The sequence below is a fragment of the Macaca thibetana genome, chromosome 1 (assembly GCF_024542745.1).
Source record: "Macaca thibetana thibetana isolate TM-01 chromosome 1, ASM2454274v1, whole genome shotgun sequence".
NCBI classification, from domain to species: domain Eukaryota; kingdom Metazoa; phylum Chordata; class Mammalia; order Primates; family Cercopithecidae; genus Macaca; species Macaca thibetana.
The window spans coordinates 64,432,812-64,459,266 of record NC_065578.1 but is presented as its reverse complement, the minus strand read 5'-3'; the positions used below and the strand labels follow the sequence as shown (position 1 = coordinate 64,459,266).

Here is a 26,455-nt window from a genome sequence, read left to right as displayed (position 1 = left end):
ACTAGGAGGCAGAATAATAATACCACCACCACCATCACCATCACCCAACATGAGATTTTCACATAGGAGAAAGTCCTCGGTAACAGAAAAGACAAGAAAGAAAGTCGCATCCTAAGGGGAAATCTAGGTTCTCTTTATTACAGAAAGTGGAGACTTCTGCAAATAGCATGGGTCTGTGGCGAGGAGGGTGGGGGAAACTGTCAGGAAAAAGGATTCCAGAGGGTAAGGTGAGGAGGGGAATCAATATTAGAGAAACCGAAGCAGATATAAAAGAAAGGAGAATAAGAGGATGGCTTACCTTCCTCTCAGAAGTGAAAGGCAGAGTTGGAAGTGACTGGCCTCGAAGAGTGCCATTTTCAGGGCAAGTGTGGGGAACTAGATAGACCCAGCAGTGGTCACAAAGGCCCTGGGGATAGGCTAAGGCTGCCTCCAAAGTTTGGGGTGCTATTTCACAGGTGTGGTGTCACAGGTCCTGAAGAGGGGCTTTCTCTCACTCTGGTTAGACATAAGGGCAAGGGCTCTACAAAGTGAGTAGCAGCATTTATTCGTCTACAAGACTTTTAAAATATGGATACTCAGCCGAGAAGAATGGCTAACACCTACAGTCCCAGCATTTTGGGAGGATTTCACTTGAGCCCAGGATTTTGGGACCAGCCTGGGCAACGAAATGAGATCCTGTCTCTACAAAATAATTTAAAATTAACCAGGCATGGTGGTGTGTGCCTTTAGTCCCAGCTACTCAGGAGGCTGAGGCAGGAGGATCACTTGAGTCCAGGAGGGTGAGACTGCAGTGAGCCATGTTCATGCCACTGCACTCCAGCCTGGGTGACTGAGCAAGACTCTATCTCAAAAAAAAAAAAAAGAAAAGAAAAAGAAAAACATACTTTTCAGCCACAGATCCTAACTTTAAGGCTTCAGGGCATATAATATGAAATGGTGCCTTAAAATGGTGGAGTCTATAAAGTAGCCTGGGAGCTTCAGCATTCTTTAAATTGATCTACATCCGTGTCACAAGTTGGGCTGAACAAATCAAAGCAATTCAGGTGTAATTCTCACACCAATCAGCTGCCAAGAACAGAATGTCAGATAAGGTACAGTCAGACCAGCACATTTTAAAGCATTTTTAGTGAGGGTCATTATCCAGCCAGTAAGATCCCCTGTGGGCAGGGATCACTGACCAAGTGGAGTAGAATGCACACTCAAATTCTGTCAACAGGTGGCAGCATTTATAATTTTTCCATTTAGAGAGCATTACAAGTTGAAGTATGCTTTTACATTTACTAAAAGTAACACTCCAAGAAAGGCTTTCTAAATGACTGACTAGCGTTATTCTAGGTTCCTTAATTAGCCCATTCCAAATGTGAATATATTCCATTAATTGTTGAAGAAGGAGAAATGCCAATAGCTAACGTAAAATAAAGATCATGTTTAAGCATGGACTGCTTGCTTTCCTCCCGTTAGCTCCTCAGAGGGGACTGTTCCACCGCATGTTTCCACACCAGACTATCCCTATTCCTCATCTCCTAACCAAACCTAGAAAAGCTGCTCACTCTTTTCATTCAAACAGCCAATCCAGACTGAAAGCTGAAATTTTATATTTTTAAATTACTTCCAGAATCTGTCTTGTTATATATCACTAATTGTGACATCTACAGGTTGTTTTTTTTAAAGACCCCCCAAGATATGTACTAAGTGCAGTGAGATATCATTAAATTCCTGACTGGTATTGCGTTCCCAGCAGTGCTGGCCACTGGGCCTTGGCACCTGCTCCTCCCAGCCATGCCAAGAGCCCAAGGAAGGGCAGCTGAAGCAGGAGGTGCCGCAGCAACAAGCTGAGGCAGTGGTGGGGAATAGAAAGTAGGACACTTCTGTTTTTCTAATTTGGAGTGCATTCACTCTGCAGAAAGGGTGCAGAGCCAGAGTCCACCACCACATTCCCAGGCAGCAAAGCAAGCCCTCCGCCTGATGGAAATGAAAGGGCAGTTCGGAAGGGCAACTTCCAACATCCGCCTGGGGTTGGCAGCTTGTGAAAAGGCTGTGCGACATCAGCCCCCTTCCTACCTCCATTAAGATCTGGAGCTAACATAGTTGCTTCAGACCACCGATCTCTTCCCAGTTGTTGAGTAAGTAAGAACCAAGTTACAAATGCAAGCCATTGTTCATGACACTCAATCACTGAATGATTAGCTTAAAGTTGAAAGCAGGTGGTTGGTTATTCTTCCACAGCCTTCCCTAGCCCAGGATTTCAAATCATTCACACCACCAACTGAAAGCCTTAGTAGCAAATTAATCACCACCAAAACCTGCTTCATAAAGGCCTTTTCTCTCTCCTATCTTATACTTTCCTTATCTATTTACACAATGTTTACTTGTACATTTGTATCAAAGACCTCCAGATTCCATGTCATCCAGTTATTATTAAAAGATGGTGAAAAGCAGCAGCAGCTGTCCTACTATTAAAAAGTCAAAAAACAACAAATGCCAGCAAGGTTGTAGAGAAACAGGAACACTTATACACTGCTAGTGGGAATGTAAATTAGTTCAGTCACTGTGGAAAGCAGTGTGGAGATTTCCCAAAGAACTTACAACTACCAGCAAAACCATTATTGGGTATATATCCAAAGAAAAATAAATTGTCCTACCAAAAAGACACATGTATTTGTATGTTCATAATAGTTACTATTCACCATAACAAAAACATGGAATCAACAGAGATGCCCATCAATGGTGGACTGGATAAAGAAAATGTGGTATATATATACCATGGAATACTACACAGCCATAAAAACGAGATCATGTCCTTTGTAGCAACATGGATGCAGCTGAAGGCCATTAGCCTAAGAGAACTAGCACAGGACCAGAAAACCAAATACCATGTGTTCTCACTTACAAGGGGTAGCTAATTGAATACACATGGACACAAAGATGGGCACAACAGACAACAGGGACTGCCTGAACCAGGACCAGGGTGCAGAGGTTGGAAAGCTACCTGTTAGGTACTATGCTACCTTGGTGACAGGATCATCCGTACACGAAATTTACCCATGTAGCCGGGCACGGTGGCTCACGCCTATAATCCCAGCACTTTGGGAGGCTGAGGCGGGCAGATCACGAGGTCAGGAGATCGAGACCAGCCTGGCTAACATGGTGAAACACCATCTCTACCACCAACATAAAAAAATTAGCCGGGCGTGGTGGCGGGGGCCTGTAGTCTGTGTAACAAACCTGCACAAGTTATCCCCTAAACCTAAAATGAAAGTAGAAGTAAAAAAAAAAAAAAGAAAACAAAAGCAGCAGCTGTGCTCCAGATGTTGGCAACTGAAGTTTATGCTCCCTCCTGTCACTCTGTGAGCCCCATACTCCCCACCGTGCCGAGCGCTCTAGAACCCACTTCCTGCTCATGGAAGCTTCCTGGGACACTAGTTATAGATCCCAGGGTTTGAGAAATTTGAAATAAGTGGGTCCTGCCCTCAGGAAGCTTATAGGTTAATGGAAAAAGACCCCCAAAGCTGAGGTGGGAGGATTCCTTGAGCCCAAGGGACTGAAGATGCAGTGAGCTGTGATCGTGACACTGCACTCCAGCCTGGGTGACAGGGCAAGATAGAGGCAGGAAAGGAGGTAAGGAGGAAGGGAGGAGGAAGGAAAAAGAAAGAAAGAAAAAAAGACTTTAAAAACCTAGATATGCTACAATCACTACTGGGTGATCCACTAACAAGCGGAAGATAAGTACTCCAGAAAATTTGGTTTTAAACCACAAGTGTGCATCTTCAAAGAGGCTTAGGGAAATAAAAGATGAATTCCTTTCAGGTAGGAATTCTTGGGGAAATTCCCAAATGGCATCACTGAGATCCTCTGGGATCATCGCAATGATTTTTCCTGAATAAAGACACAGATAAAACTGTTACCTTATAACCCTCATTCTTAAATAAGTTACACTAAAATCACTGAGCCCTTTCCCCATAAGGGCAAATGCATATTCCATTGAGGAAGGAGCTGTCATCTGCAAACCCCCTGCTTAAAGGCTCTTCCGTTTAAGAATTCTGCTCGGTTTGTTGTTTTGTTTTGTTTGAGACAGGGTCTCGCTGTCACCCAGGATGGAGGGCAGTGATGTGATCATAGCTCACTGCAACCTCTTAACTCCTGGGCTCAAGGGTTCCTCTTGCCTCAGCCACCCCCCACCCAAGTAGCTGGACTACAAGCAAACATCACCACACCTGGATTTTGTGTGTGTGTGTGTGTGTGTGTACGTGCGTGCACACAGATGGGGTCTGGCTTTGTTAACCAGGCTGGACTCAAGCAATTCTCCTCTTTGGCCTCCCAAAGTGCTAGGATTATAGGCATGAGCCACCACGTCTGGCCTGCTTGCTTGTTCTTTGAATGTAAGTCCCCATATACAAATTAGGGGAAAACTGGTCCCACTGTATTGCAATTAAGACTAAAGAAATTTGTAAATGATTTCACCATAGGACTGTATTTCTATCCCCAGAAAAGTAACAGAATCCAAGTATACCTTCTAAAGGCTCAGCTACAGATTGCAGGCATGACCTGTCTACAACTGGACGTATAAGTCTTTACCATATGCCAAGCACTGTTATAGGTACTGGTAATACAGCCATGAACAAAATGGACATAACCTGTGCTTTCTGGGGCCTGCACTGGTGGTGGAGGGATAGGGGAGGAATGGAAAATCAAATATGCTGATAAATACATAATGTCACATTATAATAATGTAAGAAGAGTGACGTGGGTAGACAGAATGGTACAAGACAGACCTTCTGAGGAATGGTTATCTGTGTAGGGATCCGTATCCAGCAATCCACCCAGATATCTGGAGACAGGGCACTGCTGGTAGAGGGAACAGTAAGTGTCAGGGCCCACAGCACAGGTGCACGGCACGTACAGGTTGAAAAATCAAACAGTTAAGGAATATAAACAAAGTTTCATTCTCTCCTGCCTCAAAATAAAAGATACGAGTGTGGCCGGGCGGGGTGGCTCAAGCCTGTAATCCCAGCACTTTGGGAGGCGGGCGGATCACGAGGTCAGGAGATCGAGACCATCCTGGCTAACACGGTGAAACCCCGTCTCTACTAAAAAATACAAAAAACTAGCCAGGCGAGGTGGCGGGCGCCTGTAATCCCAGCTACTCGGGAGGCTGAGGCAGGAGAATGGCAGGAACCTGGTAGGCGGAGCTTGCAGTGAGCTGAGATCTGGCCACTGCACTCCAGCCTGGGCGACAGAGCGAGACTCCGTCTCAAAAAATAAAAAAAAATTAAAAAAAAGATACGAGTGTGCCTGAAAGTAGAAGGAAACACAGAAGCAAGAAAAATTTAAAGTATAAAGACAAAAAATAGTCAATAGAATATCCAATATAACTAGTTTTATTGAAATAGAAAATCTGAACAAATGACAAAAAGGATGTAATACAGGGAAACTTCCCTGAAAGGAAAGAACTGAATTGCAGATCAGGAGGACACACTCTATATAGGACATACAGAAATAAATAAAAACAACATCAAGTTATTCTATTGACTTCAAGTATGAAGAAATAACCGGGGTGAAAAAAAATCACCTTGAAACAGGTGGAAAAGGGTTGTGCACAGTGGCTCACACCTGTAAATCCAAGTACTTTGGAGAGCTCAAGCAGGAAGTTTGCTTGAACCTAAGAGTTCAAGACCAGCCTGGGCAACATAGCAAGACCCTGTCTAAACAAAAAATAAAAAACTAGCTGGGCATGGCAGCATATGCCTATAGTCCTAGCTACTTGGGAGGCTGAGGCGGGAGGATCCAGGAGTTTGAGAGTGCAGTGAGTTATTAATACGATTGCACCATTGTACTCTTGCCTGAGTGCCAGAGTAAGACCCTGTCTCTATTTAACAAATAAAAATAAAATAAAATGGGGAACAAGGCCAGAAGACAATGAAACAATGGTTGCAATGTTTTGAAAGACAAAAGAACAACTCAAAAATATCACAGTTAGCTAACTATAGAAAAATTAGACATTCCCAAACATATTATGAGCTGTTCTGCAGAGAGGGGAGAAGAGGGAGGGACGAAAAAAAATATCCAACAAAATCCAGTCAACCCAGTGTTGAATGAAAAAGCTGTGTTAAACAGCAGTGCACTTTTACTCAGATATAATTCACATACCATACAATTAATTCATTTAAAGTGTACATTTCAATGATTTCTAGTATATTCACAGATATAACCAAGAGATTAATCAAAATAAAATGAGTAGAGGTGGGTAAAAGAACCAGTGCACAGAATTCATCTAAATTTTTTTAATGTAAGAAAAAAACTGAGGCATTACATTCGCAGAAGAAAACTGTAATAAATTTTTAATGACAAAAGCCAAAAAAATTGAGAGAGACGAAGGGTGAGAGGAGGTTAAAGGAAGTATAAATTCCCTCATGGTTCACTGTAGAGAGACAATGCCTCCTGTCTAAATTTGAAATGTGAGTTTAAAACAAAACAAAACAAATGTCAGTCTAGTGGCTTTTATAATGTTGAAGAGCTCTCATAGGAATTAATATCCTTGGTGATGAAAAAAGATTTATCTGAAGCTCAGTAATAATTCCTTCAGGTTCACTTTAGTTTTGTTATTGTTAAATTTGAATAAAATTAAGGATGAGCACAGTGGCTCACACCTGTAATTCCAGCACTTTGGGAGGCCAAGGCGGGTGGGTTACTTGAGGTCAGAAGTTTGAGACCAGCCTACCCAACATGGTGATAGCCTGTCTCTATCAAAAATATAAAAAATTAGCCAGTCGGCCGGGCGCGGTGGCTCACGCTTGTAATCCCTGCACTTTGGGAGGCCGAGGCGGGCGGATCACGAGGTCAGGAGATCGAGACCATCCTGGCTAACACGGTGAAACCCCGGCTCTACTAAAAATACAAAAAATTAGCCGGGCGCGGTTGTGGGCGCCTGTAGTCCCAGCTACTCGGGAGGCTGAGGCAGGAGAATGGCGCGAACCCGGGAGGCGGAGCTTGCAGTGAGCCGAGATGGTGCCACTGCACTCCAGCCTGGGCGACAGAGTGAAGACTCCGCCTCAAAAAAAAAAAAAAAAAAAAAAATTAGCCAGTCATGGTGGTGCATGCCTGTAATCCCAACTACTTGGGAGGTTGAGGTAGGAGAATCGCTTGAACCTGGGAGGTGGAGATTGCAGTTAGCCGAGATTGTGCCACTGCACTCCAGCCTCGGTGACAGGGTGAGACTCCATCTTAAAAAAAAAAAAAAAAAAAATTCAGTAAAATTAAATACTTTTTTAAAGCACAGAAAGTCTGATGCCTTCTTACACATTTCTATCTACGTATGTGTACAGGGAGGTATCTAGAATGATGGTTTTCAACTGTTCACCCTGGTTGTTTGTGGCTGGTGGAATTTCAGGTGATTTGTTGTTTTCTGTTGCAATTCTCCATATGGCCTGGATGTTTTATAGTGATCATGTATTATAGAAAAAGATAAAATTAAATTCTCTGCAGTTTTCCACACCTCATTCTCCCTTTATCCCTAATCAACCTGTCCATCTCTCCAAAATCTGGGTTCTCTTATTGGTGACAGGACAATCAAGAGTTTTATATTGTTTTGTTTTACATTACTACACAAGGTTTAACGGACGAGGGGTGATTTTTTTTTCGAGGCAGAATTTCGCTCGTCGCCCAGGCTGGAGTGCAGTGGCACGACCTTGGCTCACTGCAAGCTCCGTCTCCCGGGTTTACGCCATTCTCCTGCCTCAGCCTCCCGAGTAGCTGGGACTATAGGCGCTTGCAACCGCGCCCAGCTAATTTTTTGTATTTTAAGTAGAGACGGGGTTTCACCGTGTTAGCCAGGACGGTCTCGATCTCCTGACCTCGTGATCCGCCCACCTCGGCCTCCCAAAGGGCTGGGATTACAGGCGTGAGCCACCGTGCCCGGTCAATCCAGTTAACTTTTAAATGTTGGAAATAAAGTTAAAAAATATGTTGTTCACACTTTTAAACTCAAAGTTTTAAATTTTACTTTTAACTCCCCCAACTCATTTTTAATATTAACTTTGACGCTTATTCAACTCCCTGATTCTAAATTTCATGAAAGGTTTAACCTTTGCCCCTGTCCACTTGTCCAGCCTCATCTGCTCATATTTTCAGCTCCAGGGTTACCCAACTACTTGTGGTTTCCAGAACACACCACGTTGTTTCATAACTCTAGAGCTTTTCCACGTGATCTTCCCTCCCTCTAAAATGTGCTTCATTCCCACCTTGCAAATATGATTCTGGGTGTCCGCTTCTCCAGGAAGCCTTCCTAATACCTGCCTCCCTCACCTTCAAAAGAGGGTCTTCCCTCTCTGCACCAGCCGTCACCTTTCACTCCCTCTTCACTGGTGCTCCTAAGACCCTACCTATTCTGCAACCATTTGTGCAGCACTCCTGGACTATGAGGTCAGGAAGCATGCTACTCCCTCTTGGGAATGACGGATGCCTAGCTTATCAAGACACAAAAAATGTATATTCAATTTGTTTATTGATCCATGAACCAAGCTTTTCTAAGGTCTAGTCAAATATGTGTATACATATGTTTTTCACATTGTCCCCTTAATGTTCTTTAATGTTAAAATCTAGTCAATCTCTGAGACACACATAAAATAAACCACCATTGTCTACTATACTATGGTACAATTGTTCCTCACCCCAAAGCAGCAGTCAGATCAATCAGAAGAAAAACACTGGAAATGGACATGGAGGACAGGAACGCAGGACAGAATCTATATCAAATGAGAAAGAGAAAAGATCCAAGGCTTTATCATGTTTTTCAGTCAGCTACTCTGAGCTCATATTGACATCAAGGGTGCAGAACGTAGGAAAAGTCACTAAGAGAAAAAGTGAGTTACCAGGGTTTTTTGATTTAAATTAAAGAAATTAAAGATAACCCTCACTGCCTAGGGTAGCAGAAAAGCTAAAAACTGGCTGGGCATGGCGGCTCACACCTGTAATCCCGGCACTTTGGGAGGCCCAGGCAGGCAGATCACCAGGTCAAGACATGGAGACTATCCTGGCCAACATGGCGAAACCCCATCTCTACTAAACATACAAAAATTGGCTGGGTGTGGTGGCACTGCCCGTAGTCCCAGCTACTTGGGAGGCTGAGGCAGAAGAATCGCTTGAACCTGGGAGGCGGAGGTTGCAGTGAGCCGAGATCGCGCCACTGCACTGAGCCTGGCGACGGAGCAAGACTCTGTCTCAAAAAAAAAAAAAAAAAAAAACAGCTGAAAACACTACTGGAGTATCAGGAGAACCAGGCCCCACGTAGTCTCTTTGTTGCTCTACTGTGGTGTCTGGCACACAGCTGCTGATCAATAAGTACTTTTCGAAAATTATGAATGCTTAGCACCAGAAGAAATTCATGCAATCACCTAGGAGCATTAACAAAGGAGTAGCAACAGCTTCAGTGGAATCAGCAGCTAGATACAAAGTCTGATCACGCTGTGTACTTTGGATAAAGTGTGTAAGAAGATGGCAGTGTGCTAAAATTTCAGGTCACATGTCACCCAAATGTCTCTTCATAACCCCACTGAATAGTGGTATTTCCTGTGTAACTCAACCAGTATTACTCTGTTTAGAAAACTGTTACCTAGACCAGGCACGGTGGCTCACACCCGTAATCACAGCACTTTGGGAGGCCGAGGTGGGCAGATCACCTGAGGTCAGGAGTTTGAGACCAGCCTGGCCAACACAGTGAAACCTCATCTCTACTAAAAATACAAAAAATTAGCCAGGCATAGTGGCAGACGCCTGTAATCCCAGCTACTCAGGAGGCTGAGGCAGGAGCCAAGATTGCACCATCGCACTCCAGCCTGGGCAGCAAGAGCAAAATTCCATCAAAAAAAAAAAAAAAAAAAAAAAAAAAAACCTGTTACCTAGTCTTTCTTAAGTGAAGCAGATACACTCTTTCTTCTTATTGCCTATCTTTTTCCAGCAAAGTCATTTGATCTTAGTGCACTATTTAACTTGAAATTAATTATATGTCTACAAATTATTTTATTTGAGAATATCCAAATACTTATGGTAGAAAGTATGAGTATCCCTAATAGGAAAATCTGAACTCTGAAATGCCCCAAAATCAAAAATTTTGAGTGCCAACATGATCCTCAAAGAAAATGCCTATTGAAGAATCTCAGATTTTGCTTTTTTTTTTTTTTTTTTTTGGATTAGAGATACCCAACCAGTAAGTATAAGGCAGATACTCTAAAATCCAAAAAATCTGAAATCCAAAATACTTCTGGTTCCAAGCATTTTGGATAAGAGATAGTCAAGCTTTATAATCAAACACAGGTCTTGGGTTTTACAATTCCTTCTTCTAACATGATAAAAATTGTCAAACCTGCTTTACAACACAAACTTAATGACACAGCATTCTAGGGAACACTGTTACAGTTATCTGGTTACTTTTTTTTTTTTTTTTTTTCCCTGAGATGGAGTCGCCTAAGCTACTGCACTGTCGCCTGGGCTAAAGTGCAGTAGCATGATCTCGACTCACTGCAACCTCTGCCTCCCTGGTTCAAGCGATTCTCCTGCCTTAGCCTCCCGCGTAGCTGGGATTACAGGCACCCACCACCACGCACAGCTAATTTTTTGTATTTTTAGTAAAGACGGGGTTTCACCATGTTGGCCAGCCTGGTCTCGAGCTCCTGACCTCGTGATTCGCCCACCTCAGCCTCCCAAAGTGCTGGGATTACAGGCGTGAGTCACCGCACCACGCCAAAAATAATTGTTTATGCAAACCAAACTCCAAATAACTGCTGATCCTTCATGTAAACCAAACACACAATAAAGAAATGCCTTGATCAAACTCTATGTTCAAAGTCCAGGGGAAAAACGCCCACAAAGAAAATAACATTCATCTAAGGGTCACTGTCCAAATTCTTTTCATTTTTATTCTTTTTGAGGTGGAATCTCGCTCTGTGGCCCAGGCTGGAGTGCAGTGGCGTGATCTCAGCTCACTGCAGCCTTGACCTCCCCAGGCTGGGGTGATCCTCCCACCTCAGCCTCTGACTAGCTGTGAGTATAGACAGGTGTGCACCACCATGCCCAGGTAATTTTTCTATATTTTTGTAGAGAGGGGCTTTCATCGTGTTGCCCAGGCTGGTCTCAAACTCCTGGGCTCAAGTGATCCTCCTGCCTCTGTCTCCCAAACTGCTGGGATTACAAGCATGAGCCACCACACCCAACTGTCTCCTCAAATCAGAATTTTGGATGATGGGAAAAAAAAAAAACTGTCAGGCATATTTACATTGTCTTGGGTCATGGATAGAGTTTCCAGAAATGTAGCACTAAGACTAATCTAAACACCCATCTTTTTTCATGCAATCATTTTGACCAAAAATGCCACTCCTTACTTGCAAAACTCATTCCACTTACCTCTTGGAACACCTCACCTGTACCACGTGTGACTGAATATATGTCTCTGAACCCTCCTACATCAGGAGCTCCTTGACAAGCTTAGTCTACCTCTATTCCCTCTTTTCCACACATTCTTCTTTACTGTCACCAGCCCAGTGCAAAGTTAGTTATACTTGTACTTTATTCACTTTAGAAATATCCAGGACCTATTAGATATTATAATGCTTACTGAATGAACAGAGCTACAATGGTGAGGAACCAAATATTTTAATTGTGCAATCCACGTTTGACAGGCATAGATGGTCACGGCACCCTAGTAGAGTTCCACAAATTTTACAACTGTTCTTCATTCTTTAGAAACCACCAGAATTGCTTTAAGCTTTCCATTCAAGATACCAGAATACACATCACTGCCTTAGTAACAACCTGAGATAGAAGGGTTATGTGGCAATGATTTTTCAGGGCTAAATACTTAAAGATAAATGACTAAGATAAACTACTGCCCTCCTACACGTGAACACACACACGCAGGAAGAAAAAGTTGATTTTTTTTATTATTAAAGCAGAATTCTTCAGTGACCTTCTAAACAAATCTATTATACATTTTATTCTTGAAACATACCCTAGATTCACAAGGACAACAGAAAAAAAACTACCCTTGGCATTTCCTAAAAGATGTGATTCAGAAGATACTGTTGGCTTTTTTCTACAGACATATGTTGCCCAGTGGGATGTGACACTCCTCAGAGGTCTGAATCAGAAGGAAAAATGTGGAGAGGATAAGGTCAAAGCTGTTATGTACTAGCCTCGTATGGTAAAACATTCGCAAAATCAGGGCAAAATACTCTGGCTCTAGCATCTACAGTCTAGTTTCTGAACATACACCTACACCAAGGGCTCTGAGTGACTGCGTAGCCAGGAACATCTCAAGTCTGAAATCATTTAGCTCTAAGGGAAAACAGACACATACAAAAACACCGCACACATTCAAACTACTCTGACTTATGTTAAAAACAGAATTACCTTCAGAAAACACTTGTTAGTGTTCAGCATTGCTCAGAATGAAACAAACAAACCAGGGTTCAAATACAACCATGGACCAAATGATGACTCTTGCGCTAAAGGTTATCATTATTACCAATGAAAAGGATTAAATTACATTTCATTTACAATTCCAAAATTTAAGGCTGTTTTTCTACAAAACCAAACTTTGAAATACCGATTTAAAATATTTTGATAGCTACCCCTAAAATAATATGGCAGATAATTCTACTACATCTTGGTACATAAAGATAAATTAGAACTGATTTGGGGAAACTTCTGGATTGCTATTTTAAGGCATAGGTAAGCAGGCAAGTTTAGAAATGGAAAAAAAAAAAAAAAACAAAAAAAAAACCAGTTACTAATACATCTCTCTCTATGGCTATACCTCACTGCTGGCCTGATGTGGTTTGGCTGTGTCTTCACCCAAGTCTCATCTTGAGCTGTAGCTCCCACAATTCCCACGTGTCATGGGATCAACCAGGTAGAAGGCAACTTAATTATGGGGGCAGGTCTTTTCCATGCTGTTTCATGATAGTGAGTAAGTTTCATGAGATCTGTTTTAAAAACAGGAGTTTCCCTGCCAAGCTCACTGTCTTTGCCTGCTGCCATCCATATATGATGTGATTTGCTCCTCCTTGCCTTCTGCCATGATTGTGAGGCCTCCCAAGCCACATGGAACTGTAAGTCCATTAAACCCTTTTTCTTGTATAAATTACCCAGTCTGGGGTATGTCTTTATCAGCAATGTGAAAACGGACTAATAGACGACCCTTTTTTTAAAAAGTGAAAAATTAGCCGTGTGCGGTGGCTCACACCTGTAATCCCAGCACTTTGGGAAGCCGAGGCGGGCGGATCACTTGAGGCCAGTAGTTCAAGACAAGCCTGGCCAACATGGTGCAACCCCATCTCTACTAAAAATACAAAAAATTAGCCAGGCATGGTGGTGTGCACCTGTAATCCCAGCTACTGAGGAGGCTGAGGAAGGAGAATCGCTTGAACCCAGGAGGCAGAGATTGCAGTGAACCAAGATACGCCACTGCACTCCAGCCTGGATGACAGAAAGAGACTCCATCTCAAAAAAACAAAACAAAACAAGAATATTTCTTACCCAACTGGAAAGCACAGTGAAGGGAAGGTAGTGCTGAACGTTTTTTTTTAGCAAGAGCAAAGCTGACCAAACCACAGAGCACTCACCCTCCCTCCCCTCCCCACATCCCCACTTGGGGTTCCCCTGGCTTGGATCCACTCTACTCATTTCCACCCACCATTTGCAGGATGCCTCTCTACAGCCATATGGACCAAGATGATGAGTCATCTGTCATCAGAATGCCTTTCTCGACCTTTCCACATTCAATCACCTTTAGCATGCTCAACAGGCACATCCTCCGCAGAGCATGTGCCTGTGTAACATAAGGAGTCTAAAGCTGAACATAGGAACCAGGCATCCCTCGCACTCCACACCTTGCCAAATGGATTTATTCCAGAGCTTTAAAGAAAAGTCGCAACTGAAAAAGTGACCAGATGGGTTTTCAAGGAGAGAAATACTAACCAAATCACTTGGGAGGCTGACGTACTTTACTAAAACAGGCCTATGATGTCAAAGAACTTCAGTTATTCAACCCTGAGAGGAAGTCATGGCAAAAACAAGCACTGAAAAGATACAGAAAACATTCCATAACTGAAACTGACTTTTATTCTGCCTGGCTAAATACTTTTAGAGCTATTTTTGAAGTGGATACTTCAAAAAGTCACCCCCACCCAAAAAACTTCAGGACCTGTACACTAGTCACAACAAATAATGACAAACACTCATATAGTACTTATACAGGGCAAGCACTCTTCTAAGCACTTTACATATATTTGCTCACTTTGCCACTCTTTGCTAATTTGTGTTCCATGAGCAACCAGAGGCCCAAGGTCACACAGGCTACCAGAAAGTGGCAGAGCGGGGATTCAAGTCAGGCAGTCTGACAGCACCGGGGTCCATGCTCTCAATTATTACACTAACCCTCTTTCCAGGGGAGTTTAACACAGACGATCCTTTTTAAACACAGATTTTTAAGTTCCCTAAAACTACACAAATTCATTTTGCAAGGTGAGAAGACTTACAATTTAAAAATTTAAACTAGAGAAATTACTGTTAGGTGGTGGCAAAGTCAAAGTTTATCAGTCATGATAAATATCTACACAAAAAGCATTGGGGGGGTGCTACAGTTTGAATGTTCACTCCAAAACTCATGTTCAAATTTAATTGCCAATTTAAAGGTATTGGGAGGTGGGGCCTTTAAGAGATTATCAGGTCATGAGAGCTCTACCCTCATGAATGAATTAATGGGTTGGTTATCGCAGGAGTGGGCTCCTGATAAAAGCATAAGTTTAACCCCTTATTCCCTCTCTTATGTGAGCCTTCTTATCATGTGTTGCCTTCCAACAACACAGCAAGAAGACTCTCAACAGTTGTGAGCATCATGGTCTTAGTCTTCCCTGCCTCCAGAACTGTGAGAAATAAATTTCTTTTCTTTATATTACCCAACCTGAGGTATTCTGTTATAGCAGCACAAAACAGACTAAGACAAAAAATAGATACCAAGGAGTGGGGTTGCTTCCATAACAAATATCTAAAAATGTGGCCATAGCTTTGGAACTAGGTAATGGGTAGAGGCTGGAAGAATTTGAAGGAAGCGGCTAGTAACACCCTAGATTGCCATGAATGATGCATCAAGGGCAATTCTGGCAAGGGCTCAAAAGAAGAGGGGAGCTGTAGGGAAGGTCTGAATCTTCTCAGAAATTACTCAATGGGCCAGGCACAGTGGCTCACACTTGTAATCCCAGCACTTTGAGAGGCTGAGGCAGGCAGATCACCTGAGGTCAGGAGTTCAAGACCAGCCTGGCCAACATGGCAAAACCCTGTCTCTATTAAAAATACAAAAATTAGTTGGGCGTGGTGGCACATGCCTATAGTCCCAGCTACTTGGGAGGCTGAGGCAAGAGAATTGCTTGAACCTGGGAGGTGGAGGTTGCAGTGAGCTGAGATCATGCCATGGCACACCGGCCTGGGCGACAGTCTTCATCTCTCAAAAAAAAAAAAATTACTAAGTGGTCATGACCAGAATATTGGCAGCAATTAGACAGTAAAGGCCATTCTGATGAGGTCTTAGACAGAAACAGAAAAGAAGGTATTAGAAACTGGAGTAAAAGTTATTCTTGTTATACAGTTGCAAAGACCTTGGCAAATTTTGTCCGTGCCCTAGGGATTTATGGAGTGCAAAACTTAAGAGCGATGAACTAGTATATGTGGTGGAAGAAATATCAAAGCAGTAAAGCTTTCAAGCTGCTGTGTGGTTACTTTAATTGCATAAAATGAGATGTGAGAGCAAAGAGACGATCAAATACAGTTGACCACTGAACCATACGGGTTTGAACTCTGAGGGCACACTTTATACGAACATTTTTTCTTTTCTTTTGAAACAGGGTCTCACTCAGGCTGGAGTGCAGTGGTGTGACCATGCCTCACTGCTGCCTCAACCTCTCAGGCTAAGGTGATCCTCCTACCTCAGCTCCCAGGTAGCTGGGATTATAGGCACATGACACCACACATGGCTAATTTTTGTAGAGATAAGGTTTTGCAATGTTGCCCAGGCTGGTCTCCTGGGCTCAAGTGATCTGCCTGCCTCAGCTTCCCACAGTGTTGGAATTCCAAACACTTTGTAATTTCCAACACAAAGTGTTGGAATTCCCAAGTGTTGGAATTACAGGTGTGAGCCACAACATCTGGCCAAATACAGTATATGCAGTACGCAAAACCCTTGCACATGGAGGACTGACTTTTCGTACCCATGGGTTCCACAGGGCCGACCGTGGAGCTTAAGTATGCGTGGATTTTGGTATGAGGGAGTGGTCCTGGAACCAATCCCTTCCCACACCCCTTACCCTCAGCAGATACGGAGGGATAACCATATAGTTAAAAGAGAAGCAAAACAGAAGAATTTGGAAAATTCTCGGCATGGCCATGTTCAGAGTGGAAAAGCATGTTCAAGAGGGAATATTAAGTGTGTGGTCAAACAACCTATTGCTAAACAGATTGGCATGGCTAGAAGAAAGCCAGGTGCTATCAATCAGGACAATGGAAGAAAGACCTAAAAGGCATTTCAGAGATCTTCCAGACTGCTCCTCCCATCACAGACCCAGAGCTCTAGGAGGGTAGAATGTTTCAGGAGATGGATAGCATTCCTTGGCCTCCTCAGCCATAATTCAAACAGCTTCAGGCATGGCTCGACCTGCTCGGAAAGGGATAAGCCTTGGTGGCATCTCACAAAATGCAAGACCTACAGGTCATGGCTTCCTCCACCTAGATTTCAAAGAATGCCAGGCACTCTTTTTTTTTTTTTTTTGAGACGGAGTCTTGCTCTGTGCCCCAGGCTGGAGTGCAGTGGCCGGATCTCGGCTCACTGCAAGCTCCACCCCACCCGGGTTCACGCCATTCTCCTGCCTCAGCCTCCCGAGTAGCTGGGACTACAGGCGCCTGCCACCTCGCCCGGCTAATTTTCTTGTATTTTTAGTAGAGACGGGGTTTCACCGTGTTAGCCAGGATGGTCTCGATCTCCTGACCTCGTGATCCGCCCGTCTCGGCCTCCCAAAGTGCTGGGATTACAGGCTTGAGCCACCGCGCCCGGCCTGCCAGGCACTCTTTGAATGCAGAGCCACTGCAGACAACCCCCATTAGGACAAAGCCCAGTGGAACTGTGAGGTCAAGGCTTCCACAGAGTCCTCACTAGGGCAATGTCTAGTGGAGCCATGGGAGTGGGCCACTGTCAACACCCCCCAGAACTGTAAATCCACCAGTATACAACTCCAACCCATGAGAGCTGCTGAGTGGATTGAGCCCAGCAAAGCCATAGCGGGTGGGGTTTCTGAGGCCCTGGGAGCCCAACTCCCATCCCAGTGTGCCCAGGAGTCAGAATATGGAGTCAACAGAAATTATTCTCCATCTTTAAGACTTAATGTCTCCCCTGCTGGATTTTGGACTTATTGGGGACCACCTGCCCCTTCTTGCCTATTTCTTCCTTTGGAATGGGAATGTCCATCATATACCTTCCTACCATAGCAAGTAAATGACTTGCTCTGATTGCACAGGCTCACAGCTGAAGGAAATTTGTCTCAGGATTAATTGTACTTTATAAGTCTCACCTATGTCTGATTCAGCTTGGACTTTTGAGTTGATGCTAGACCAAGTTAAGACTTTGGGGACTAATGGGATAGAATGAATGTATTTTGTATGTGAGCAGGACATGAGTTGTTTTTGGTGGGGAGGTGGGTAGAGGCAGAATGCTAAGGTTTGAATGCCCCCTCCAAAATTCACGTTGAAATTTAATTGGCAATGTAATAGGCCGGGCGTGGTGGCTCACGCCTGTAATCCCAGCACTTTGGGAGGCCGAGGCAGGCGGATCACAAGGTCAGGAGATCGAGACCACGGTGAAACCCCGTCTCTACTAAAAATACAAAAAATATTAGCCAGGCTCAGTGGCGGATGCCTGTAGTCCCAGCTACTCAGGAGGCTGAGGCAAGAGAATGGTGCGAACCCAGGAAGTGGAGCCAAGATCGCGCCACTGCACTCCAGCCTAGGGGATAGAGCGAGACTCTGTCTCAAAAAAAAAAAAAAAAAAAAAAAAAAATTTAATTGGCAATGTAATGTTATGGGAAATGGAGCCTTTAAGACGTAATTAGGTCATAATGCCTCTGCCCTCATGAATGAGTTAATGCGCTTATCACACAAGTGGGTTCTAGATAAAACAATGGGCTCCTAATACAAGGATAAGTTCAGCTCCCATTCCCTCTCAGAGGTATGCACTTCTTCCCCATTTGATGCCTTCTGACATGGGATGATGCAGCAAGAAGGCCCTCATCAGATGCTGACACCATGCTCTTGGACTTTCCAGCCTCTAGAACCATGAGAAATAAATTTCTTTTCTTTATAAATTGCCCAGCCCAAAGTACTTTGTTGTAGCAGCAGAAAACAGACTAAGAAAAGGGCTAACTTTTGTGAGTTAAAAGTAGAGTCTAGAGAAATTAACATGCCTAGGTAAGTGTAGAGAGGGTCTTTCTTAGATGAAAGCTAAGAAACTCAAAAAGCCTGGAAGGCAATAAAAGAAAACCCTGGGGCTGTAGTACCTAACATCAGCCACAGCTCCTATCAATTCTTTCTCCTCAACCCACTCTCTTATGAATGGTGCCTCCCTTCCATCCCACTGCTATTATTGCTTAAATTCAGGCCTTTGACATCCCTTAGTCCAGTTATTCCAATGATCTTTAGTTTGTAGTCACAACTCTCCTCCATGCCCCAGCACCTAACCTCTCCTGTGCTGCTAACAGAATAGTCTTTCTGAGACAAATATGATCATATTACACCCCTACTTAACAACTCTTCAGTGCTCCCTAAAGCCAACAAAATCCAGTTCCACCACCTTTATGCAAAATCAAAGGCTATCTACCCCAGGATTTCCTCTGCCAATCTCTGCTTGCTGGCTCAGAAAAAATACTAAGACAACTCATTCCCCTTTCACCCTGTTCACATTGTCCCTCTGCTGAAAAAAAAAAAAAAGACCTTCCCTATCCCCACTCATCTACGTGAGGACCATCTATCTATTCATCACTTTCCATACAGTTGTTCCAACCCCTCCTCCCACCAACAGAATAATTTTCTTCTTTGTGTCCTCAGAATACCACATATATAATGATTATTTTATAGTGTCAGTAACAGTGTCTTCCTATTTACCAATAATGCTAAAATAAACCTCCTTGCATCTTTAGGCAGAAATCCAGAATGGAACTGCTGGATCAGAAAGTATATATAATGCTCATTGCTCTACAAAGGTTGCTCATTTTATACTTTCAACAACATTTGTTTCCTATACACTCAATAAAGGATTTTCCAATGTTCTATCTCTGTTAATCTGACAGGTGAAAAACAATAACTCATAATTGTATTTTGTGTGTCTTATGGGGAATGAAAGAACCTCTGTTTGAAGAGGAGTTATACTCAGGATGACTTATGGAAACAAAAGGGCTGAAGCAATAACAGAAATTTAGTGAAGGTTTGCTTCAAGTCAGTGGTTCTCATGATGGTGATCTGGAGACAGAAGAAATAAAAGGCTTCACCACAATGGGTTCCTATCATGTTGCCAAACTGCAATATTAAATAACGGACAGAAAGTTTAGAAAATAAGGCATTTTCCATTCAGTAAGAAGTTAAGAGAGTGTGCAAGACCTTAACTGACTATTCCCAGAAATTCGGTTTACCCACAGTTTCAACTCACCATCAAGGAGCCAGTGCTGGCCACGCCTATTCTCCAACTCAGACATCATTAGGCGTGTGATCACATGGTCTGGAACCAAAAGACTTCTCTCTATATACTGCTTTGCCATCTCACCAACTTCTATTAAAAAGACAAGAAAAAAAAGATTTTCAAAAAAACTTCCCAAACACAAAGCTTACCAACTCTTTTCTGACAGTTTTGCCTTCTCTCCATCCTTCCTGATATGCAAGGAAATTTCTAGGTAGTTGTAGGTATGTTTTAAGTTTTTAAAACATTCACATCAATAAGGTGGGACTGCTGCTTATTTAACACATTTATCTCCCAAAAAAGTATAAAAGCAGCTCTTTGAGATACCATAGCCCACCCCCCACCCCCCCCAGAAGAAAAGGAAGAAAGAGTGACCAGGTGTGGTGGCTCACGCCTGTAATTCCAATACTTTGGGAGGATGAGGTGGGAGGATCACTTGAGCCCAGGAGTTTGCACTTGCAGTGAGCTCAAGCTCACTGACTGCATCACTGACTGCACTACTGCATGCCAGCCTGGGCAACAGGAAAAAAAAAAAAAAAAAAAAGAAAGAAAGAAAAATACACAAATTGGGCAAAAAAAAAAAAAAAAAAGAGTAGAAAATAAAGTCAAGAAGCAGGATGGTACATAAAAAGGCTGATAGAGAGAAGCCCTGGATACTTCCTAGAGGCAGGCCACAAATTGGGCACTGAGCCTCTCAACAGTTTGCGGTAACAAGGAACGTGATCAACCACACAATGTACAGAAGACTAAAGGAAGATGAGAAGCACAACCATTCCTTACAGAGACCAAAGGAAAAAAGTTCCAGTGGTCTAGCAAGAATGCCACATAATACAAACAGCAGCAGCTTTACTTCTTTTCATCAACCTCAATATCAGCACATGGCACCTTGCCGACACAGTTGTAAAAGCAACTCAGTGTTATTAGTGGAATGCCAAGTTCATAAAAGGATGTGAAGTTTTAAGAAAATGATATAAATACTTTCAGGGGAAAACTGTTTCTATCTTCATTTAAAATATTAATTTCCTACATGTAGAAATTGTGGTTAGGTTCAGCAGAACAAACTATCAGTTTAAATCTGTACATTTCTAAGAACTAAATTTGTGTTTTATTGTTTTTTGTTGTTTGATTTTTTTAACCACAAATGAAATCCTCTGCTCTCTGGGGAACTGATAATGAATGCTTAAGAATCACATTCTCGGCTGGGCGCAGTGGCTCACGCCTGTAATCCCAACACTTTGGGAGGCCAAAGCAGGCAGATCACCTGAGGTCGGGAGTTTGAGACCAGTCTGACCAACATGGAGAATCCCTGTCTCTACTAAAAATACAAAATTAGCCGGGTGTGGTGGTACATGCCTGTAATCCCAGCTACTCGGGAGGCTGAGGCAGGAGAATCACTTGAACCCGGGAGGTGGAGGTTGCGGTAAGCCGAGATCGCGCCATTACACTCCAGCCTGGGCAACAACTCTATCTCAAAAAAAAGAGAGAGAGAGAGAGAGAGAGAATCACATTCTCAACAGACCAGTTCAGTTTTTTGAAAAAACACAAAGAGCCAGGTGTGGTGGCTCATGCCTGTAATCCCAGCATTTTGGGAGGTCAAGGCAGGCGGATCACCTGAGGTCAGGAGTTCGAGACCAGCCTGGCCAACATGGTGAAACCCCATCTCTACTAAAAATACAAAAATTAGCTGAGTGTGGTAGTGGGTGCCTGTAATCCCAGCTACTTGGGAGGCTGACACAGGAGAATTGCTTGATCCAGTAGGCAGAGGTTGCAATGAGCCAAGATTGCACCACTGCACTGGGTAACAGAGCAAGACTCCATCTCAAAAAAAAAATTAGTTGGGTGTGGTGGCGGACACCTGTAATCCCAGCAACTAGGGAGGCTGAGGCAGGAGAATCACTTGAACCTGGGAGACAGAGGCTGCAGTGAGCCGAGGTCGTGCCACTGCACTTCAGCCCGGGTGACAGCGAGACTCCATCTCAAAAAAAATAAATAAGTAGGCCAGGCATGGTGGCTCACGCCTGTAATCCCAGCACTTTGGGAGGCCAAGGCGGGCGGATCATGAGGTCAGGAGATCAAGACCATCCTGGCTAACACAGTGAAACACAAAGAATTAGCCATGCGTGGTGGCGAGCGCCTGTAGTCCCAGCTACTCGGGAGGCTGAGGCAGGAGAATGGCATGAACCCAGGAGGCAGAGCTTGCAGTGAGCTGAGATTGCACCACTGCACTCCAACCTGGGCGACAGAGCAAGACTCCATCTCAAAAAAATAAAATAAAATAAGCAGAATTATATTACTAGAAAAAGGCTCAAGAATCATTTGACCCCAATTTTTTTTTTTTTATTTTTGCTATGGAGTCTCACCCAGGCTGGAGTGCCGTGGCACAATCTCTGCTCACCGCAACCTCTGCCTCCTGGGTTCAAGCGATTCTCCTGCCCCAGCCTCCCAAGTAGCTGGGATTATAGGTGTGCACCACCACGCCCCACTAATTTCTGTATTTTTAGTAGAGACAGGGTTTCACCATGTTGGCCAGGCTGGTCACCAATTCCTGACCTCAAGTGATCCGCCCACCTCTGCCTCCCAGAGTGCTGGGATTACAGACGTGAGTCACCATGCCTGGCCTCCCCACTTTCACCTTTAATTTAGGTAGAGCCCTTGCCTCCCCAGACTGCGTCTATACCCCCCCAACCCCAACTTAAGCACTGAAAGATGGGCTGTGAAGAGCTCCATACCTCTTGAGTACTACCAGTAGACAAGAAGCTCAAAACACAGGCCCACTTGATGCAGTCTCCCTAACATGCTGCAAGAGGCGGAACAAGAAAGACAGTCCCATTGGTGAATGTGACTAAACATGAATGTGAGCAAGCCACATTCATTCGACAAGTATTATATTTATTGACTGCACACCCCATAACAGGTCATATTCTGGAGATGTAGCAGTGAATAAATAAAAGTTCCAGTTTAGAGATATTTAAACAGTATTACTTTAGGAGCGACAACAACCACCATTAGTTGAGTGCACACTATGTCCCAGGCACTGGGCTTTAAGTGCTTTATGTTATTTCATTTCATTTAATCTTCATAAGATCCTCACCTTCAAATAGAAGGTAATCCCAAGTATTTTTTATGACAGCTTTATTGTGATAATTCACACACTATAACATCTGCCATTTTTATATCTAGGACTCAGCAGCTTTCAGTATATTCTCAGTGCTGGGCAACCATCACCACTCCCTAATTTCAGAACACTTTCATTACTTCAGAAAGAAACCCTGCCCCATTAGCAGTCACTCCTTCTTCTCATCTCCCTCCAGCCCCCGGCAACTACTAATCTTTCTGGTCTCTGTAGATTTGCCTACCCTGGACACTTCTTATAAATGGAATCATAGTTTTCTGTGACTGTTTTCTTTCACTTAGCATAATGTTTTCCATGTACCACATATCCATATTTCACTCCTTTTTATAGCTAAATAACATTTCATTGTATGGTTATACCACATTTTATTCATATATATAATGGATATTTGGGTTGTTTCTACTTTTTGGCTATTATGAATAACAATGCAGTGAATGTTCATATACATCGTGTGAGTGTATGTTTTCAGTTCTCTTGGGTAATACCTGGGTGGTATCTATGTTCTATGTCTAAACAATCACTATCAGAAAAGATGCATGGAGTAACTGGCAACTTGGGTGCTGTCCCACTCTGCAATAGTCACGCTAGGCCGAGAGCCCCATTCTTAGTCTCATCCACCAAACTTTAAGGTAGATAAACAATATACATCTTCCAAGGTGAAAGACCAAAATGTGTATTCTGCATTGTTTTCTAGAACTCCAGATCTAATTACATATTGAGGTATTTTTTCATTCACTTTCTGCCCCCTCTACTAGAAATTATCAGCTCAATGAAGGAAAAGTTAAAATAGTTTGTTCAATGCCACATCCTCAGTGCTTAAAATATAGTCTGGCATATATTAGATGCCCCATAAAAATGTGTTGCATGGGCCAGGATGATGGCTCATGCCTGTAAACCCAGCGCTTTGGGAGGCCAAGGGGGCGCGGATCACTTGCGGCCAGGAGTTTGAGACCAGCCTGGGCAACACAGTCGCCCAACTAAAAATACAAAAAAGTAGCTGCATGGTGATGCATGCCTGTAATCTCAGCTACTTGGGAGGCTAAGGCACAAGAATAGTTTGAACCCAAGAGGCAGAGGTTGCAGTGAGCTGAGACTGCACCACTGTACTACAGCCTGGGCGACAGAGTGAGACTCTGTCTCAAACAATTAAATCAAAATTAAAAAAATTTAAAAAATAAGTTGCATGAATGAACACCTGAAGATAAGAGAATTTTCTTTTACCTTGCAAAAATCAATCTGATCATCTTGGAGAGTTACCATAGAATCATTATCCCAAAATCAAATATGGCCCAACCTCACCAGATAGCAACCTTTAGAAAAGAGGTATAATACAAGCAAAGTGTGATCATGACTAGTTAAGATGGTCATATTAGGCCAGGCACAGTAGCTCATACCTGTAATCCCAGCACTTTGGGAGGCCGAGGTGGGCGGATTACCTGAGGTCAGGAGTTTGAGACTAGCCTGACCAACATGGAGAAACCCTGTCTCTACTAAAAATATAAAAATTCACCGGCCACAGTGGCGTATGCCTGTCTGTAATCCCAGCTACTCGGGAAGCTGAGGCAGAAAAGCTTGAGTCCAAGAGGTGAAGGTTACAGTGAGCCAAGATCACACCAGCCTGGGTGACAGAGCAAGACTCCATCTCAAAAAAAAAAAGAAGGTCATATTAGGTTTCACAGCCCAGTCTCATTTCTTCAGCATTTCAAAACATGAATAGGAATAGAAGTGAACTAGTTGGGGTAGGGGAAATGAGAAGAAGGAAACAGCAACAGCAAATGTTACACAGGTGTGGGGCCATTTGGTACACCTGGAAGAACGTCTTCAAGCACTAACAGTCAAAGAAAAGCGCACCACTAAGAGATGGTGCTGGATGGGCAGGATACGGAGCGTGAACTTTGAGGAATTTTAAGTAGGTAGTTTTAGAAATGCTATTCGTAGAGCCAAGACCAGCTACTGAAATTGTAGGGCCTAGTACAAATTGAAAATGTTCCTCTTGTTGGAAAATGAAGAATTTCAAGGTGACAACAGCATAGCACTAAACTAAGCACAGGGCCTTACATGTCTACACAGGTCGCAGGCCCATGGCAATGTGACATTTGGATGTAGGTGGCATGGTAGAAGAAAAGGGGCTGCAATAATAATCCAAGCACAAGATGAAGGCCTGAACTAAATAAAGCAGAAGCAGTGGAGGAAAATCTTTATGTGCCCCTTGAGAGAGAACCTTGAGTTAATCCAACACAAGCAGTATGACCCCAAGTTTAAAATAACTCTGTGGAAGACTTCCAAAGGCATCTTACTCCAATTTACTAATTGAATGATCTAAGTGCAGCATACTTTTGCAGCCATTCCTGCCAGCTTTGGCTCTTCTCTGAAGCAGGGCAAGCAACATGTCCTCTAACCTGAGAGAAGATCAAACTTGTCCCACATATCTCAATCTCCACCATGAAAACCCAGAAAGATCCCCAGACAAAGCAAAATGACCTTAACATATCCGCATCTGAATGAAGACCTCATGACAACAGCAAACTGCAGTAAAACATCATGTCAGAAGACTGAGGCCCATTTCGGAAAACTGGACCTTCATCTGCCCTTGTCAGTTTGCTTGGAAGAGAAAGCAGCATCATTAAATACGGATGATAGCATGCATGGACATACCTGCTCTAATTTCTGAAGCAGTATTCCAAAGAAGGGCTGTGGACACACATACGTGGTCCCACGCAGCTTCTGAATCCTGAGTGTGTTCACAAACACACACATCACACACACAAATAATTCAGAAAGCACTAGAAAGGTTTCAAATAAGTGTAATAAATACAAGGTGTCCCAAATAGGCCACTATCTTTGCCTTTTTCTTAAGTTTCACAACAAAACCAACAAATAAATCCATCATGTGTTTATGAGATTAAACAAAACACCATTGATTAAGGTGACAAATAAAAGAATTTTTTCAGAAAGGGAAAGATGAAGTGTCAGATTATAAACATTACATATAACAAAATTATGTGTTCATATAGAGAGAAAGATAGATGGATGGTATCATCCACAATGTGAAGTATAGTAGAAGAAAATCAATGTTCCACCTATCTTACAACAATATGAATTTTGTGGCAATTCATCTTAACAACCTATTTCATTCAATCACTGCTAAATTCAAATAGATACAATCTTGGTAACCTTGGGAAATATACATTTTCAATTTCTAACTAGATCAGATAATATACAAATTTTCAGAATTTAAGACTATCTATTAAACTGTGCATTTTAAGATAATACTGCATTTAAAATTATACGATAACACAAAACTTAAGACTATCTATTAAGTTGGTCATCTCTCCAAAATTCATGCTTCCAGGATATGGAAAGACATTTTGTTAGCCTCAATTCCTACACATTAAAACGGTCCACATTTACATCAACAGACTGAAATAAATCACTGTATTCAGGGCAGCACATATGCCAAAACACTGTCAACTGCTGAAGGAGTAGGATGTTGGACTTACATTCTGCATCATCTTAAGGCTGGTTAAAAAGAAAATACCTCTAAGTTGAAGAGCCAATAAGCA

General features: G+C 43.0%; 1 protein-coding gene across 6 annotated transcripts in view; it reads right to left on the bottom strand.

Annotated features, from left to right (window-relative positions):
• The window catches only part of AK4 (adenylate kinase 4), an 82,175-nt gene that overhangs the window by 17,312 nt on the left and 38,408 nt on the right, over positions 1-26,455 (bottom strand). For 3 of the 6 annotated variants that reach the window (XM_050759248.1, XM_050759352.1, XM_050759431.1), the window contains 2 exons: positions 21,113-21,223; positions 19,733-19,852 (listed from right to left, as the gene is read on the bottom strand). In XM_050759248.1, the coding sequence (XP_050615205.1) occupies positions 19,733-19,852; positions 21,113-21,223 (231 nt within the window). The remainder of the gene's footprint in view (positions 1-19,732; positions 19,853-21,112; positions 21,224-26,455) is intronic. The other 3 variants (XM_050759275.1, XM_050759526.1, XM_050759518.1) reach the window with 1 other exon arrangement.